Raw genomic sequence first — 19,744 nt, 5'->3', positions numbered from 1 at the left:
GCCGCTGGGCTTGACTCTCGGGCGCTGTGGCACTGTGCGTGTGCACTTTCAGTGCTGCTGGCATCCGTGCATACAGTATATACAACTTTCATTTAGTAATATTGATCTGATTTGAAAATAGTGGAAAAATTGTGTTGCTGGGATGTTAAATTTGAAGCCTTGCAGCAGATAAAACAAAGTTTGATTACCAACCTGATCAGTCTCTATAGAGTTTGCATGTTCTCTCCATATGTATTTGGACTGAGTGTGTGTAACTTAAGATACTGCTTTATAGCTGCATGCTAGAAGTGCATCATTGTAGTCTCTTAATTGTCATAATCTGTTGTTTCTACATATGTTGTTAAATTATATCCTCCCAGTATATGCTCACAGGGGGTTCCCTAGGTTTTGCATGAATGATCTAAAATGTTGCCATAACAGATGTTCAGTATTTACTGTAAATATTATGCTTGTATAAATGCACTATATACATGGAAAAACTTTTATCTCTATTTCTGCCATTACTATTGTTAATATAGTTCAAGTAGTGACTTCAGCAGTATTTTAAAAAATAAGCAAAGTAACAATTCCCTGAAAAAAATTAACTTTCAAAGTTTTAGAATGGGTAGTTGACATATATAATCATCATCAGGAAATACCAAAAAATAAAAATAAAGAAAGATTATGCGCATACAGTGATCTTACTGTTTGCAATAGAAATTTCAAAAATAACAAAATCATTTGTGAAATTATATAACCAATTGCTTAAACATGTTGCAGGTGAAAGTAACAAATGACAGAGCACTCTTGTTATTTGATTGTTGTAGTTTTTGATTGTACTGGAGACCTTGAATTTTCACATTATCAGGAGAAAATTGAGTTCTGACGTAGACAGTAAAATGTATGCATAAAGCTGACAGTTACAACATGAATCATATGCAGTTTGTGTTTTTGCACTTGCAAAACACTTTTGGTGAATAATATAAAACTAATAAAATGTGGCTAAAATTAATTTATTATTGAATAATTAAAACTAAATAAAAACATAAAAGAACAAAAAACTAAAAAATAAAATTGGAAAATGCAAAAAAATCTAAATTAAACCACCAAATGCCTTAAAACTCTGCAGTGGGCTGGCGCCCAGGGTTTGTTTCCTGCCTTGCGCCCTGTGTTGGCTGGGATTGGCTCCAGCAGACCCCCGTGACCCTGTAATTAGGATATAGCGTGTTGGATAATGGATGGATGTCTTACAACTAGAAAAGCACTGCTGTGAAGTGGCTAAGAAATAAAAAAATTAGTGAATAAAACTGATCGTGGGGAATATTTTAAATGAATGAATCCATTAATGGTTCCTTTGGAAGTCTGAGATTGAACAGTTCTATAAGTGGGGTTTGGCAAACAGTACTAAATTATTGTAAGGGTACTAGGTTGCAACAGACATGAGGTATTGCTACAGAAATGTTTATAACTGTTTTATAGCTGGTTCCCTTCCTGATGTAGACATTCCACATTAAAAACCGTGAAAAACCGTGAAGAGCATCTAAATATTTTTCTCAAAAAAACAAAAAAAAAGTATTACATCTTAGCACATTGAAGTCAAAAATAGCATATCTTCGGGGACAGATTTTAAATAAAGTTCAGTCTAGGCCTAAAAGAGATTAGATATTTTGATTCAGCTATGACAGGAAGAGCAGTGGTGCACTGCAGATGACAATAAAAAAGTTAAATCAGTCTCAGCTAATATACACTGAGGTGAATTCTCACTTTAATTGTTAATGTGAAGAACCATATGCTGAAAATGGTGAAAGATTTTAATTGTGTATTAAATTGTGTTTTTGGTTGAATATCTTCAATAGTAGCCATGATATATGTTGCTTTGAGAAAATGATTTCTTATTCAGTCAATGAAAGACTTATTTGCCCACATTCAAGACAGAATTTTTTCTTTTCTAATGTTCACCACACCTATCCATAAAGCAATTACATTTTTTGTTTATTATGGCATTATTTATGACCATACTGCAGGAATACTATCATAGTAATTAATAAAGCAGGCAGAATTAAAGTAACTTAACATAATACATAAGTAATATATTTAAGGAATCACAAGTTGTTATACACATTGAAATCATTGAATGTGAAACTGTTATTAAAGACATTTGATGAACTTGAAATGTTAATGAACCTTGTATAGCAGAGCTAAATTGAGTTCTGTGGCTTTCAAAATCTCAAGATTGTTTGAAATGGGAAAGCCAGAGGCTAAAAGAGATACCCAACAAAATTTTATAACATAATCTAATAAATTATCAATTCATCCTAGCTATATTCAAGAAAGCTAAAGAAGAAAGCCTTCTGCCTAAATATTTGTCAGGCATCCATCACAGTCTTTTAAAATAATAAATAAGTAAACAGCTAAAATTTACATCCCTTAAACTAGTTTTAGTACTTGGTAACAGTGTTAAGATTTTGGCAAAATCCAAAGCACAAACAGTGGAAGAAGTCCTTCTGCTTTTAATTTTACAAAATCAAATGAATTTGTTCAAGGAAGGCAAATACCATATAAACCTTTAACGAATGCTCAGTTGTATATGTATATGTTGGTTTTCTTTTGCATATTTCCTGATGCCTTGTTAGGATTTGCTGCAGAAAAAGCCTTTGATTGATTTAAACTGGAATATCTTTTATACCTTACTACTTAAATTTAGGTTTGAACATAATTTATGTGCTTGAATGATATTCTCACTAAGTACGATGTGAATACTCTGAATATGTTGTGTTAGAGTACAGAGCCTTATAGGGCTTTTTTTCTGTCACTGATGCTGTTTACAATTACTATTGAAACTTTCATATTAATAAATAAAGCAGATATTTGTAGGATAGAAATGGAGAAAAAAGAGAAAGCATATCTTATCAAGATGACATAATACTTCGTATTACTCGCCTATACCTGTATTCAGTATTACTAAGTGTATTAGGTATATGAAAGGATTGCCATTGAATTTCTAGGTGTAAGAAATTTAATTGCATATATTATATTCAGTCAGTACTCTTCCATGTCATTTTCTCTGTCTCAAACCATTTAAATATTTAAGGATTTCAAAAAAGCTAAAAAAAAACAACTTTTTAAATATAATGTTTGCAGCCTGTTCAAAGTGCTAAACTAGATATTAATAGATGGTCATGTCTTTACCTCACATTAGCTGTGTGAATTAAAATTGTCAGATTGTCACTTTTTTTTTCTTCTTCAATGTTCTTCAAGTCTCTATCAAAAGAGAGTTAAAACTAGGTTTGGTTGGTATACAAAGGGAACACAGATTTGTAAATTTTTGGCCTACATGCCATTCTACCCTACATGCAGTCTGTCCTACCATTACCTAATTTCAGTTTCTACTACTGTGGTGCAAAAACAATTTTCCAAGACTCTGAGGAACACAAAAATTAAAACTGCTGGTTTGGGAAGCTATGGAAAGGAAATCTTACATTACTTTTGTCATTTTCTGAATTGTTTCATTCCATTCAAAGTAAAAGTTAATTAACTCACTATATATGGTAAAAGATATAAAGGGTAACCTATGCAATTTAAAATTAGAAGAAGCTGGAATTTCCATTCATATAACAGTCTAAATCTAATTTAGTGTTAGGAAAACATTTAGTAATTCTGTCTTTAAGTAAGCATGCTATATCTCTGCAGATGGGCTGGTGATGATGTTAAAGCTGAATTTGACATTAAACATTGTATTTCTTATTATGCACTTAACTAACTGTGTTACCTGGCTTTGTCCTGAAAATTGATGAAGACAATAGTCATCAGTTATAGTTCCATTGGTTAACCAAGGTATAATATTAACAGCAGACAGTGTGGTATAGTGGTTAGGGTTTTGGACCTATAACTTCAAACCCTGACTATGTGGGTTCAAATTCTGGTACTGACATTGTGTGACCGTGAAAAAGTCACTTCACCTACCTTCGCTTCTATTGGTAGGCAAAAGAAATGTAACCAATTGTATCTCAGGTATTCTAAATTGGCTTGGATAAAGGAGTCAGTCAAAAAATAAGTAATGTTTGGTCACTGGAGGTGCTTATTCTTGAACATGGTATATACTGTACAATTGCCCAAGAATGAAACATTCCTGTATAAGATCAGTTCCTCCTTTTTCTTGTGACTTTGTTTTTGTTAATGATCATTGCATAGCACAATTGTACAGGAAAGTGTATTCTTCTGTATTAGAATGGGGGTTATCAGTAGAAATAATGTGAAATTTGAGTATATATTATTTTAGATGTTTATGATTTTCATTTTTTATTTAGTATTTATTTTTTTGTTTTTCACCAGTTATATGTGGACGCCTTAAGTCTGCAGATGCAAATGTATTTATAAAGATTTTCAGAGAGAGTATGGGGCTAGGTTATACCTGTTCAAAGTAAGCAGATACACATGCACATGTACAGTAAATGATTTTGGAGGGTGGAGTTGTCCCCTAACAAAGTCTATAGATGCAAATGCATATTACAGTGTAGTTTGTGGGGGACCCATCCATTTTAAATTGCTGCTCATGTACATAATCCACAAAACATCAGGGTAAGGGTTCAACATATCGGAGCTTAAGCCATTGAAGCCCCAACCTCCTCCTCAATGCCACTGTCTCAGTTCAGGCTTCTCTTGGACGTGAGGACATCACGTCCACCTCTGCTTCTCTGTACCCCTCTCTCTGTCTTTTTGCTTTTAGTGAAACAACACCTATGATCACAGATCGAATGCTGGTGCCAGGCAATGTAAGTTTTTATTGCATGTTTGGTAACCATTGAGTTTTGTATCTTCCTCGAGTTTCATCAAATGTACCCCTTCCATTTCAAACCTTCCTGAATACATCAAACGTGATTACATCTCTTTTTTCCTGTCCAGGACATCCCCCTTCTTCAGTCGTTCTTCCACCCTATTGGTTAATGGAGCTGTTTGACCTGTCAATCACAAGTAGAAAATTTATCAACAAATACATAAACACTGGTCTGATACTTTTTCTTTTTTCTATAACATCACCAAATTTCAAGTGAAACAGTCAAGGACTGAGATTTTGGGGTATTTACTTTTTCTACTGTGGTGGGATGAATTACTGTACTCTTTACTAGTGATTTATTGAAATGCCCTTTCTTAGTGTATAGTACTGTACATAGATGTAGAATCTAGCATTTTAAAATAAGCAGCAAAATGTAAATATACATTGGTAATAGTAAAAAAGTTTGGAAAATATGAAGAACTAGTAGTACATGGATTATTTTTTCTAAATTAGAAAGCTCCTGAACATTTCTGTTAATTTTGATGGTTTCAAATCCTGTTGTAAATCCTGCCACACATAAATACCAAAAAAAGGAGTGTAGGGCTCAAAATACCATCAACCAGAATTGCAGCTTGCCTTGGTCTGGCTCCACAGAGAAAGCCTCACCCGCTGGCAGCCTAGATCCAAACAAACAGACAGGCTTTCTAAGCTGCATAAGCATGCAAAATGGGGGCTAATATTCTTAGTAAGCAAAATACAGAATTTCCATTAATGGAGCAGAGGAACCATAAAATCTCTGGTTCCTTTATATTCAAAAATTGTTTTAAGGAATTAAGAAAAAATTACAAGAAAAAGGACAGGAATACCAAGACATGACAAAGTGAAGCACAAATAGGTTTTGAATAATTAAAATTGGAGCAGGGGTCAAAATCCAGAAAATCCAAATATTAAACTTAATTAATGCAGGAATCAAAAACAGACCAATACCAAAGCTGCAGTAACCGCTGCCACTTCACCTTTTATAAAGCTGGAGTAATCTCCCAGCTGAATCATTAAGTGGCCCTTCCTCTTTAGGCTGTATATAAAAGGAACAAGGCAGAAGAAACATAAAACTGATGCATATTCTTAATATAATATGGAACTGAAAAATAATGAACCAGGAATATCATAATAATAAAAGTACACTTACCTGAATATAATGACAAGGGAAAAAACAAAAAATTTTGTAATATGAAAAATGTATATATTTAAAAACAAGAAAAAAAAATTAACAAAGAATAACACTGAAGTAGGGCAACTACCCTGGCTGTGCTATAACAAGTCCAGATCAAAATAAAAACTATACATTTATTTCCAAAAAAAATCAATTATTACAGTATACTTCTTAATAAAACCTGTGAATCATGTAATGAAACATTATGACACATCTTTTACCAAACATTTACCCTTCTGTATCTGGAGAGAAAAGAAAGGTTTTGGGATGAGGATAATTGGATAAAGCAAAGAAACGTTTGAGTGTGATTTTCATCAAATATTATTGCATGGGCCATTTTTTTCCTGTGAGACCTCCTTCATGGCTCTTGGCAGGTGAGGCATACATCTGTTATTATTTTATTAGATACCATTCACTATCCAAAAACCATTTTGTTTATCCATCCATTTTGTTGATCTGGAAGGGTGCAAATGCTAATACCATCCCCTCTCTATTGCATTTTTTATGTTATTTTGTCAAACCAGAAATACGAGCTGATGAGATAGTTGACAGAAATATAGCAGGTTCATAGTTTTTTTTATGATTAGGCTGAAAATATTCCTGTGTTAAGAAAACAACTGTTTTCTGTGACGTCAGCAAAAAGGCAGTTTTGCACAAAAGCAGGCAACGTTTATCTTTTCTACTAACTCAAATTATGAGACAAGTGAGCAATTTGAGCTTATGCCACTGCTGATGGATGCTGTGGCAACCATCTAAACTCATTACATTTACTCATGCAACAATAGCTTCAATTTGGGATTGCATCTATCCATATGATGAGAAAAAAACAAAAGCTGGAGAGAAGTCACAGATGCTCTTGTATTTTTCATAGCAATGATACAAGTTAAAACAATAAACAAAAAGGTTTTAAACAAATCCTTGTAAAAAATGGATCCTTGGTACACTCATTCATGTAGAAAATTTAACTGTTTTATTAATTATACCTCAAATGTACAATATGTTGCATGTGAAACAGACCTATGGATAAGCACAGTATGGGTGCTTTATTTAATCTTACTGTATACAAAATTAATATTGACATAATTAATATTGATGTAATTGGAGCAATTTACAACACTCATGTTGCAATAAGGGCACCAAACAAAAATAAAGCTGCTTTTGTTAATCATAAGCAGTGACGGGCCATTAACGCACAAGTCATCTGTGATGCAAAGATAAGACTGACAGATGTTGTGACTCAGTGGTCTGGGTCAGGCTATACAATTCAATTATTTTGAGGTAAAGTACCTTTGACAGATTTTATGGTATTGTACGTGGTGGCTGGTATATTGGTAAGGTAACTGATTGAACCATGAGGTTTTCATATAGCTTGTGCTATTCATTGGAACATGTAATGGCATGATTGCTGTTACAAGTAATATTAGCTACCTGCTCAGATGCTGGTGCCTTATGCTTTTCCTTGACCCCCAGCACACAGGGGAGAGGATCTGTAATGTCATGTATGATCTTGCATTCTCAGTTGTGGAGCTCAGCCAGATACTCTTGAATGCAAGTGGCTGTGTCTCATTGGATCGGGTGGGAGGCTTCTCTGCCAGCCAATGAAGTTCTGCAGCATCATTATTGCCTAATTGTAAGGCTAATTATCATGCTCCATATATGACTGTTTCAGGGCAGCATTTGAGGTGCGTTCATGTGTGCACATTTATATAAAGGGTAAATTGCATAGAAATGTGAGTACATTTTTTTTGCTGTGTCTGTATGTTCATGCTTAAATCCACATAAAGATTTATAAATTAGGCCCCAGGTCTTTAAAAATACATTTAAATCCCTTTCCATCTTTGAATTTTGACATTCTTCCAAAGTCCTCCAAAATCTATCTCTCTTTTGCACCCTGCTGTAGAAAAGAGAGTTATAGGATTAGTATGTGTGTTATCACATTGATTTGAACACCAGATTTAAATTGCCCTCTTTTTTTATAAAAAAATTCACGTACTTTTCCATTACTTGACCTTTAGCTCTTAAACAAGATTTTCAATAAGGAAAAGACCATTTTTGTGTATGCAGTTAATCAGATTTTATTTATTGGTAAGATGTAACAAAGGTTATATCATATTTATGTAGGATTCCAGAAGATTCCAGAAGATTCCAGTAGTTTCACAAATGTTTATTATTAATTAAGGATATACTCTTAGGGCAGGTGTATACTGTAGCACTTACAACTATCCTGATTGTGACAATTTATGTGGTTCATTATTTTAAAATAACTGGACCTTTTCATTGTTGATTGCTGTCTAGTATAATATTAACTAACATAGTCATTCCTTTAGTAGAGGACTCTATTTGTAGTCTGAAAACATTTGTCATCTGGGAAGATACAGGCTCTGTATGTACAAGAAGAGTGTCCATAGTGAGGCTATTTTTGCCTCTGTTGGCGAAGAGAAAGATGACAGCTTTTATCTTACAGTTTGTAACCACATACCTCTTGTGAGTGTGGAAAGGTGTTTTAAATATGAATTTTGTTGAAGAGTAAAGCAAAATTTGTTATTTTTCATAATAGTTTGGATAATTGAAATAATAATCATTAATGCATATTTGATGGATTTTGCCACTGGTAAAGGTGGAAAACAGTTTGTGTTATAGTATTTTGGCACTTTGTTTTGGGGTTTGAATATTGTAGTGGAGCAAAAACATTTTTTTTTCCTGTTAAAGTGCATTTACTGCTTCAGGCCTAATTTGTTTAAATTCATTTAATGTTAAACTTTTTAACATTGACTTGTGTAACTTTTACCTGCACAGAATGTGGGAAGTGATTTGTGTTCCTGTTGTTTCTGTCCTATAAGTGACCTTGCAAAGAGAATAGTTTCTGGCGGCCAAATGAAACCATGTCTATATTTTTTGATGCTGGAGGCTAGGTTTTATTAATGCAATGTCTGAGGTCTTTGAAGTTGCGACTTTATGAGAAAAATCCTAATTTCCTTACCTTTGTTCATTAATGTGTATGACTTCCAGGGAAACAGAATACCTGCTGTGCTAATTATTTCATTTATGTGCCACCTCTAAAATATGTAATGGATTTTCTGTGCTTCTGCAGGTATGAGACATGGAATTATAGAAGTAAATCCGGATGTCCTAAATCTTGTGTCTCATGCTACTCTTGAACGCTTGCGGGAACTTGTGGAAAAACTCACAGTAATTGCACAACATCGTGCACTATCATACAAGGTATTCTAATTTTTACTTTTTGCATTTTGTAGTAATATTGGGTATCAGAAAGCTTTAATGTGACAGCTCATTTATTGTTTGTTATGTAGAGAAATTAGACCTTTAGTTTTGTCATCCAGCAAATATCATGATTAAAGAAGCTAAAACAGGTGTTTGTAGTTTTATCATATGTTTGAATGACTCTTAAGACATCATTCTTATTTTATTGTTTCAGGAATAGTTTCTAAAATATTTGGGCATTTGTAAACTTTAAACAAACAAATTAACTTTCATAAACATACCAACTTTACATCATAAAATGTATATTCAGAAGATGGCCTGAGATGCGGCATATAGTATGTTATTCTACTGTTTCAAATTAAATTTCATACTCAATTTTATTCTCTTATAGCTCTGTGAAGAAACTTTGACTTACTCCCAGTTTACAGAAAATTTCAGCATAGTTTAGGTCTGGACATTGGTTAGGCTATTCCAGAACTCCAAGTGCCTTTTAATTCAAACAGTTGTGCTGAAGGGTTGCATTTGTGTTTTAGATAGTTGCCATGCTGCATGATCCAGCAGTTTTTGGTAACTGGGCAGATGTTTATTTTGATATTCACCTGAAACATTTATTCACCTATATTAAAAATTTAAATGTAAGAGAAAAAAAGGAACTTGTCCCTTACCTCACTAATAATCTTCCTCCACTACTTTGTTCCTTCCCTGAATGCGGTTACAGCCAGGGTATTCCTCAAAAAATCACCCCAAGTGCTGTTATTGACATTACTGAATGTTGATACAGATGTGAATTACTGTTTCTGTTCTGTAGACAACTAGACAATAATTATTAAACAAAATATCACAGGATTACGCATAGTCTTTACACTTCCACATATAACAAGCTGTATACCCTGAGAAAAGGAAATATACAGTGGAACCTCGGGTCATGAACGTCTCTGAACACGTACAAATTGGTTTATGACCAAAAAGTTTGCCAAACTTTTGCATCTGTTCATGACTACACACTCTGGTGACAAACAAGCCAGTTTCCTTTTCGGTTCGTATGTGCCAATAATTTCCGCACGTATTCAGTCTCTCCCTGTGCATTCGCTGTAAACTCTTTGTGCTGTATTTCGTTTCCCTTCCGGTTCGTACGCGCTGGTGATTTACACACGTGTTCAGTCTCTCCCTGTATAGTACATTGTTCTTGATCAGACGTGCATCACGCAGAGGGACTTGACCTCAACACTGTAATCTCCTCTATACCCAGTTCCTCCTCACTTCCTTCATGCCAGAGCTTGACTCATGCAAGGTTAGTTTTCTTGGTTGTTTATGATTAGTTTTTGTATAAATTACAGATTTTTCAAATGTTCATTTTTTTCCCTGTGCTTAAAACTCGTTAAAAAAAAGTGCTCACAGCGAACGGTTCATATGGCTATAGCGTTAACTCCGGCAAGGTTACTTTTCTTGGTTGTTTATGGTTAGTTTTTGTATAAATTATGGGTTTTTCAAATGTCTATTTTTTTCCCTGTGCTTAAAATTCATTAAAAAAAAAGTGTTTATAGCGAGCGGTACATAAGGCTAGAGCGTGAACTCTTGCAATGTTAGTTTTCTCTGTTCAAGGTTTTCTCATTGTTATTCAATGTTTTTACATTTAGTTTACTATTACACTGTGCATTTTATGGTATAATTAACTATTTTTGTGCTTAAAAATCTAAACAAATATATTTACATACAGCTCGTATGGTCCAGAACGGATTAATTGTATTTACATACAATCCTATGGGGGGAAATTACTTTGGGTCAAATCGGGGTGCGACCAGAGTTTTGGAACGAATTAACAGAAATAACACAATAAATTTGTTTTTTGAGTGGTAGAAATAAGTTTATGTATGAATCAGTATGTGTTCCAGCATTGCGGGTGCACCTTGCATAAATGTTGAAACTCATCCCCACAATGGCCACAGTGAGCACTCAAGTGAACAGGAAATGTATCCTTACTTCAAGAAAATAGTATCAAGAATCTGTGGTAAAATTTAGTACTTACGGTTTACTTTTGTTGTCAAAAGCATGCCTCACAAATGTGGAAAGCATGCTTTCTTAAATCAATATTTTTGCTGCCTCAGAGTGGACATATTCAGTAATTTTTAAGGCTTTTATTTTAATGTTGGACCCCGACCTTCATTTTAAAGTGCAAAATTAATAAAAATTGCTTCACTCCAGAATACAATTTTATGTGGCAAATTAATATATAGCATAATTTTAAAGAAATAACTTTCACTTGAAAAATGCCAAACTAATCCTTTAAAGCTAAATAGGATTTAATAAAACAGTTTTGGCCAGGATTAGCTAATTTAGTAATGACAGTTTGTAATGTACTGGCAAAAAAATAGCAACTCATTTAGCATCTCTGTTCATTAGTAACTCAAGCATGCAAAGTGATTCTTATTAAGCAAAACTGAATTTGATTCTATATTTATATTGATGTTTAAATATGATCTGAAGCTTTCTCTGTATTAATGGAGAGACTGCAGATCACAGCATGCAGAATATTGTGGAGGTGTGAGGCCACTCAGACCTGCCACCAGATCTTTTCCGAGAACAAATCTGTTAATGTTTTTTTACAGTACCATTAATCAGAGGATATTTAGCCCAGAGAGAAAATTATTTGTATGATTATGATTCAAAATGAACTCAGAATTAACTGAATTCATTATTAATTTTCTTGTTGCCATTAGTTAAAATGTCAGTCATAAGCTTTACTGCAGATATAGAAGCAAACAAACAAAACACTGATAATCTAAGATGCCATAGAAATGAAGTGCAAACATAGTGATTAAGAAATTCACCATAGTCTATTAAATGAGACTTAAGATTAGATCCTGTAATAGGTATTAGTGCTTCTAAGTGCATAAATAACAGGATGCATTTGCTCTAGGATTTGCAGTTTTAACACTAACTCTCTGTAATTTCTTTATTTGTGGAGATTGAACAAAAATCCTATTGAAAGATCTCTGCCAAAACCCTTGATAGCCTGCCAGATGTTTAAACTTGTTGATACTCGCTGATTTCCAGCAGTGTGGTGTTTAGTCCCCCTTTTGAGGTGCAACTTAGTTGCCATATTACCCTAAGCTTTAAGAGGTGACACCTGTCATCCAACAATACTGACCAGCACCTGTGATAACAAATGTGTGCATGTATCATTTGGCAATTTGAGTTCAATGAGTCTCATGATGTTGGGAGTGGAATGTAAATTGTTTTGTAGTGAGGTTTTAATGTTGGTGCAGAATTTCTTCAGTGCCATACTAGTTGGGGAGGGATAATTTAATATGGAAGGTAGGGAACGACTGAACTGTGTATCCATAGCAGTACTGGCAACTAGACCAGATGTGTCAGACACAAATATACTATCGGGCAACTTGGCACATTCATTTCTTTGCAAAACAAAGCCATTATAATGAAATATACAAAAATTAGGAAAAGATTTGGAGCACCAGAAGGTGATCCCCGTATCGTGTAAGGCAAAATTAAACAAGGTTATTGCTATAGCAGAAAAAAATGTATCTTCTAAGATGTCAGTCCATGTAACGAGTGATTCCATGAAGCCAGATATGGAGTTTTTATGGCTTCTTGACCAGAAGAGGTAGGATTAGCATCCTCACTTAGTCAGTGCACATCTTTGTAATAAGGTTTGTCTTATTGGTCCATATTAGACAGTTTTTTTAAAAAAAATAACTTGAACTGACAATGGTTCAAACATACTTCCTTTAATGAAGTTAAAAGTTTTCATATAGTATTCATGGAGTGATCCATTTTGAGTTTGAATAAAGTGGTCTCACTTATCCAAAAAGCTTTGTACTCTGCAGGAGCAAAAGATACCAGAGACTTTGATTATGCACTGTTTTAAAATGTATATGCTGAAAAACAAACTGGATGTTTTAGTGAACACTTTTGAATCTGTGAAACTGGCATGTGCTGCTAAATCTTGTTGAGTTTTAGCCATGTGTATAAAATTTCCACTTGTTGTGAATAGCTATTTTAAATTCTTTAACACTAGAATTACCAGAGCCTACGAAAAAACTCGTAATTCCGTCCCACCTTAAACTGCTTCTTAAATCCCTTCACACCTCTCCGCCAGCGTCCTTTGTTCTCTAAATGTGCTGATAAAGAGAAGCCCGGAGCAGCCGGCTATTCCATCCCCCCACCAATTTAGAACGTGCACGAACTTCTCTCAGCTCATGCCTTGATTGAGTATCTGGGAGTGAAGTGGAGTTTTAGAGTGGAAATAATAGATCGTTGTTTGGAACACACGCATTTCATGTCTGTTCCGTTTCTACAGTAATCTGTGTCAACACATTGTTAAAACAGAAACTTTTTTATATTCTAGTAGTAGATGACAAAATGTAGGCATAAACTATATAATGTATGAAGCCTGAAGTCCAAATAGCAAAGAAACATTTTCACAAGAATAACACAATTGCACTTTTATTCAAACATATAACTGCAGAAAGAAAAAGCCGCCTTAACATGCGACATTGACACCAGTTTACTATAACTAACTCCGTGGTTCAATAGATACAGCCCCGCTTGAGAATCAAGGGTCCGGGTTCGATCCTGCGCCCTCCCTTTTGAGAAGTAAACTGTTCTTAGTCTTACTGTTTTAGTATAAAAACATACATTTGATTTCAGTCTGTAACAGCCGGTGCAATTTATGATCTTTGTAAAGGTTAGCTTTTTTTTTTATTATTCACTTTTCACTCTCTCAGTCGCGTTCAGAATCAATCCATACAACCCCATCTGACACGGCTGTTTTCACTAAAGGCGCTATAGCTCTGCAGTGTACCACGATGCATACTAACGCCCCGGTTCTGACACACAAGCGCTGGCGAAGCTGCCTTCTTCGTATCTCACCGTCACTTGCTTTTCTTTTTATTCAGTTTTATTGAGTGTTCCTGCCAGTCCCGCATGTTGCTGTATGCTTTTCTTTTGCACCCAGGACATGCAGAAGAAAGAATGGTAAAGACCAGTAACTTCGGCGCTATATGCAATCATCAGACACTCCCCATCTGCCCGTGTCGTTCAAACACAGGAACATATATTGGTGTAAAAGTATAACAAAAGTGCACTTTTATTCAAGTGCACTTTTCCATCGCCTTTTCCTGTAAGAAGCAGTGTACACACTTCTCTCTATGCTGTGGTTTCTATTACACACCTGAAAGAAAGAGACAATATATGTGAAAATATAATGCACTAATGCAATATTATTTGAAAACGAACAGCGTCAGATCGGGTGTGAATTTATGCAGGAACTGGAAATTCTCTGATGCGGACCTTCCCCAGGGAAGAAAGTACAGTGTCAGGTGCTCATTCAGTGTAATAGAAACCATAGCACAGAGAGGGGTGTACACGGCAACAAGAACACGGTCGTAAATGTAGGAAGGACGGTCCTTGGGTGTGTGGGAACTGTTAATATTTGAATGTGATGATTTTATATAGCACGGAATGAAAATCTTCACTTCTTAGCATTGCACCATGCAAGATGTCGTATCAATCGCCTACTGTATCTTGCTTTCTTTTTTCTTCGGTTATACAGGTAGTTTTGAATAAAAGTGCACTTGTTTTGTTTGCGAAATGAAGTGTCTGCGTGCACTTTTCGTGGCATTACACGTGTATTTTTGAGCATGCCCGTTTGAGCAGTATAAAAGTATTGAAAAGTATAACAAAACAACGGGCAGATGGGGAGTGTCTGATGATTGCATATAGCGCCGAACTTACTGCTCTTTACTATTCTCTCCTCTGCGTGCCCTGGAGTACAAAAGAAACAGAATACAGGCGCTATAGCTCTGTGCTGTACCACGATGCATACTAACGCCCCGGTTCTGACACACAGGCGCTGGCGAAGCTGTCTTCTTCGTATCTCACCGTCACTTGATTTTCTTTTTATTCAGTTTTATTGAGTGTTCCTGCCAGTTCCCGCATGTTGCTGTATGCTGGATATGTTCATATGTATTGTCTCTTTCTTTCAGGTGTGTAATAGAAACCACAGCATAGAGAGAAGTGTGTACACTGCTTCTTACAGGAAAAGGCGATGGAAAAAGTGCACTTGAATAAAAGTGCACTTTTGTTATACTTTTACACCAATATATGTTCCTGTGTTTGAGCGACACGGGCAGATGGGGAGTGTCTGATGATTGCATATAGCGCCCGAAGTTACTGGTCTTTACCATTCTTTCTTCTGCATGTCCTGGGTGCAAAAGAAAAAGCATACAGCAACATCGGGGACTGGCAGGAACACTCAATAAAACTGAATAAAAGAAAAGCAAGTGACGGTGAGATACGAAGAAGGCAGCTTCGCCAGCGTTTGTGTCAGAACCGGGGCGTTAGTATGCATCGTGGTACACTGCAGAGCTATAGCGTCTTTAGTGAAAACAGCCGTGTCAGATGGGGTTGTATGGATTGATTCTGAACGCGACTGAGAGAGTGAAAAGTGAATAAAAAAAAAGCTAACCTTTACAAAGATCATAAATTGCACCGGCTGTTACAGACTGAAATCAAATGTATGTTTTTATTCTAAAACAGTAAGACTAAGAACAGTTTACTTCTCAAAAGGGAGGGGCGCAGGATCGAACCCGTGACCCCTTGATTCCCAAGCGGGGGCTGTATCTATTGAACCACGGAGTCAGTTATAGTAAACTGGTGTCAATGTCGCATGTTAAGGCGGCTTTTCTTTCTGCAGTTATATGTTTGAATAAAAGTGCAATTGTGTTATTCTTGTGAAAATGTTTCTTTGCTATTTGGACTTCAGGCTTCATACATTATATAGTTTATGCCTACATTTTGTCATCTACTACTAGAATATAAAAAAAGTTTCTGTTTTAACAATGTGTTGACACAGATTACTGTAGAAACGGAACAGACATGAAATGCGTGTGTTCCAAACAACGATCTATTATTTCACTCTAAAACTCCACTTCACTCCCAGATACTCAATCAAGGCATGAGCTGAGAGAAGTTCGTGCACGTTCTAAATTGGTGGGGGGATGGAATAGCCGGCTTCTCTTTATCAGCACATTTAGAAGACAAAGGGCTGGCGGAGAGGTGTGAAGGGATTTAAGAAGCAGTTTAAGGTGGGACGGAATTACGAGTTTTTTCGTAGGCTCTGGTAATTCTAGTGTTAAAGGCTTTACCAGTTTATCCTCATAACACAAGTCATTAAATTTAGCTTACTTATTCATTTTGTAATGTTAACACAAAATATAAACTTTTTAGCACTAATGCTTTTATTTTGCATACAAAGCACACCCTTCTGTTCATAACAAATAAGTATTCTGTCTTGCATCTATCTTGAAACTGTCATCTTTATTTATAAACTCTACTTTGATTTTTGTTTTAACATGGCTAGCAAACTAATGTGGCAGCTAAACCGTAATTATACCAAAGGTGCATCATTGTGTTTAGTATATTAACTATTTGGCAGATTAAAGTTATTCAGAGTAGAAGTAGGTGGGAGGTAAGGAAAGTTGGTCAGGTTTTGTTTAACAAAGTTTCTAATTTGGAGGTAGTGAAAGAAAATTGTTGCTGGAAGGTTAAATTTGGAGTGTAATTGTTCATAGGATGCGAAGACGTTGTCTGTGTAGAGATCTCTTAAGTGATTTAATCCCAAATGTTTTCCAGATATTAAAAGCTGTGTACGTTTGAGAGGAAGGAAATAGGTAGTTATAGTGCAGAGGTGTTACAGATAAAAGCTTCTCTATCTTAAAGTACTTCCTGCTTTGGTTCCATATTCTGAACGAATGAAGCACAAATGAGTTATTAGTATATTGGTGATAACTTATATTTAATGGGGTACAAAGCAAGGAATATAAAGAAGTGCCGCAGGATTCTATTTCTTTTGCAGATTAGGCCTATGTATGTTCATCCATTTCTGTCAATGTCCTGGTTTTTATAGCTTATATATTTCCTGCCCAGTAATAAAACTGAAAGTTAGGTAGAGCAATACCACCTGCCTTAGGTCTTTGTAGGGTCACCCTTTGAATGCGTGGATGTTTTGAATTCCAAATTAATGAGGTTATGATTGAATCTAACTGATTAAAAAATTATTTGTTGATGTATATGGGAATGCTTTGAAATAGAAAAGAAGCTTAGGGAGGATATTCATCTTGACAATGTTAATTCTTCCAGCTAATGTGAGGTGAAGGGTGGACCATCTATGCAAGTCTTGCTTAAGTTTTTCCAAGCAGACAGCAAAATTTTGTTGATAAAGAGCTTTATGTTTACTTATAATGTTTACCCTTAGGTATTTAAACTGATCTGTGATGATAAAAGGGAAGGTGTCCAATCTAATATTGTGTGTTAATCCATGCACAAATGTTCGGACCAAACCAAAGTTTTTCCAAGGTGGTTAAATGGTAGTTCTATTCAACCATACCAAATACTTTTTCTGTATCCAACGATCTCATCATCTCCAGGGTGTTAGACTTTGTGGGTTAATATATTACATTAAACAGGCGACGAAGATTGGAAGCTAAGTGTCTGCCTTTTAATAAAACCAGTTTGATCTTGTGTTATTATCCGAGGAAGAACTTTCTCAGTCCTACTGGCAAGGACTTTGGAGAGTATCTTAACATCGTAATTCAGAAGTGAGATTGGTCTGTATGATGTACATTGTAATAACTCCTTATTTTCCTGCGCTCCTCCCTTTTGAGAAGTAAACTGTTCTTAGTCTTACTGTTTTAGAATAAAACATACATTTGATTTCAGTCTGTAACAGCCGTGCAATTTATGATCTTTGTAAAGGTTAGCTTTTTTTTTATTCACTTTTCACTCTCTCAGTCGCGTTCAGAATCAATCCATACAACCCCATCTGACACGGCTGTTTTCACTAAAGGCGCTATAGCTCTGCAGTGTACCACGATGCATACTAACGCCCCGGTTCTGACACACAAGCGCTGGCGAAGCTGCCTTCTTCGTATCTCACCGTCACTTGCTTTTCTTTTTATTCAGTTTTATTGAGTGTTCCTGCCAGTCCCCGCATGTTGCTGTATGCTTTTCTTTTGCACCCAGGACATGCAGAAGAAAGAATGGTAAAGACCAACTTCGCGCTATATGCAATCATCAGACACTCCCCATCTGCCCGTGTCGTTCAAACACAGGAACATATATTGGTGTAAAAGTATAACAAAAGTGCACTTTTATTCAAGTGCACTTTTTCCATCGCCTTTTCCTGTAAGAAGCAATGTACACACTTCTCTCTATGCTGTGGTTTCTATTACACACCTGAAAGAAAGAGACAATATATAAATATAATCGCACTAATGCAATATTATTTGAAAACGAACAGCGTCAGATCGGGTGTGAATTTATGCAGGAACTGGAAATTCTCTGATGCGGGACCTTCCCCCAGGGAAGAAAGTACAGTGTCAGGTGCTCATTCAGTGTAATAGAAACCATAGCACAGAGAGGTGTGTACACGGCAACAAGTACACGTGTCGTAAATGTAGGAAGGACGGTCCTTGGGTGTGTGGGAACTGTTAATATTTGAATGTGATGATTTTATATAGCACGGAATGAAAATCTTCACTTCTTAGCATTGCACCATGCAAGATGTCGTATCAATCGCCTACTGTATCTTGCTTTCTTTTTTCTTCGGTTATACAGGTAGTTTTGAATAAAAGTGCACTTGTTTTGTTTGCGAAATGAAGTGTCTGCGTGCACTTTTCGTGGCATTACACGTGTATTTTTTGAGCATGCCCGCTTGAGCAGTATAAAAGTATTGAAAAGTATAACAAAACAACGGGCAGATGGGGAGTGTCTGATGATTGCATATAGCGAACTTACTGCTCTTTACTATTCTCTCCTCTGCGTGCCCTGGAGTACAAAAGAAACAGAATACAGACGCTATAGCTCTGTGCTGTACCACGATGCATACTAACCCCCCGGTTCTGACACACAGACGCTGGCGAAGCTGTCTTCTTCGTATCTCACCGTCACTTGATTTTCTTTTTATTCAGTTTTATTGAGTGTTCCTGCCAGTCCCCGCATGTTGCTGTATGCTGGATATGTTCATATGTATTGTCTCTTTCTTTCAGGTGTGTAATAGAAACCACAGCATAGAGAGAAGTGTGTACACTGCTTCTTACAGGAAAAGGCGATGGAAAAAGTGCACTTGAATAAAAGTGCACTTTTGTTATACTTTTACACCAATATATGTTCCTGTGTTTGAACGACACGGGCAGATGGGGAGTGTCTGATGATTGCATATAGCGCCGGTTACTGGTCTTTACCATTCTTTCTTCTGCATGTCCTGGGTGCAAAAGAAAAAGCATACAGCAACATCGGGGACTGGCAGGAACACTCAATAAAACTGAATAAAAAGAAAAGCAAGTGACGGTGAGATACGAAGAAGGCAGCTTCGCCAGCGTTTGTGTGTCAGAACCGGGGGGCGTTAGTATGCATCGTGGTACACTGCAGAGCTATAGCGCGTCTTTAGTGAAAACAGCCGTGTCAGATGGGGTTGTATGGATTGATTCTGAACGCGACTGAGAGAGTGAAAAGTGAATAAAAAAAAAAGCTAACCT

The 19,744-nt window shown here is 35.9% G+C and overlaps 1 protein-coding gene across 2 annotated transcripts in view; it reads left to right on the top strand.

The window, feature by feature from the left end:
* Positions 1-19,744, top strand: part of taf4b (TAF4B RNA polymerase II, TATA box binding protein (TBP)-associated factor) — a 344,452-nt gene that overhangs the window by 203,800 nt on the left and 120,908 nt on the right. For both annotated transcript variants that reach the window (XM_039754687.1, XM_039754686.1), the window contains exon 12: positions 9,058-9,188. In XM_039754687.1, coding sequence (XP_039610621.1) covers positions 9,058-9,188 — 131 coding nt within the window. The remainder of the gene's footprint in view (positions 1-9,057; positions 9,189-19,744) is intronic.

This window comes from Polypterus senegalus, chromosome 5, assembly GCF_016835505.1.
Source record: "Polypterus senegalus isolate Bchr_013 chromosome 5, ASM1683550v1, whole genome shotgun sequence".
NCBI lineage: Eukaryota > Metazoa > Chordata > Cladistia > Polypteriformes > Polypteridae > Polypterus > Polypterus senegalus.
Note: the sequence above shows the minus strand (reverse complement) of the source record. Positions and strands in the feature narration are given on the sequence as shown.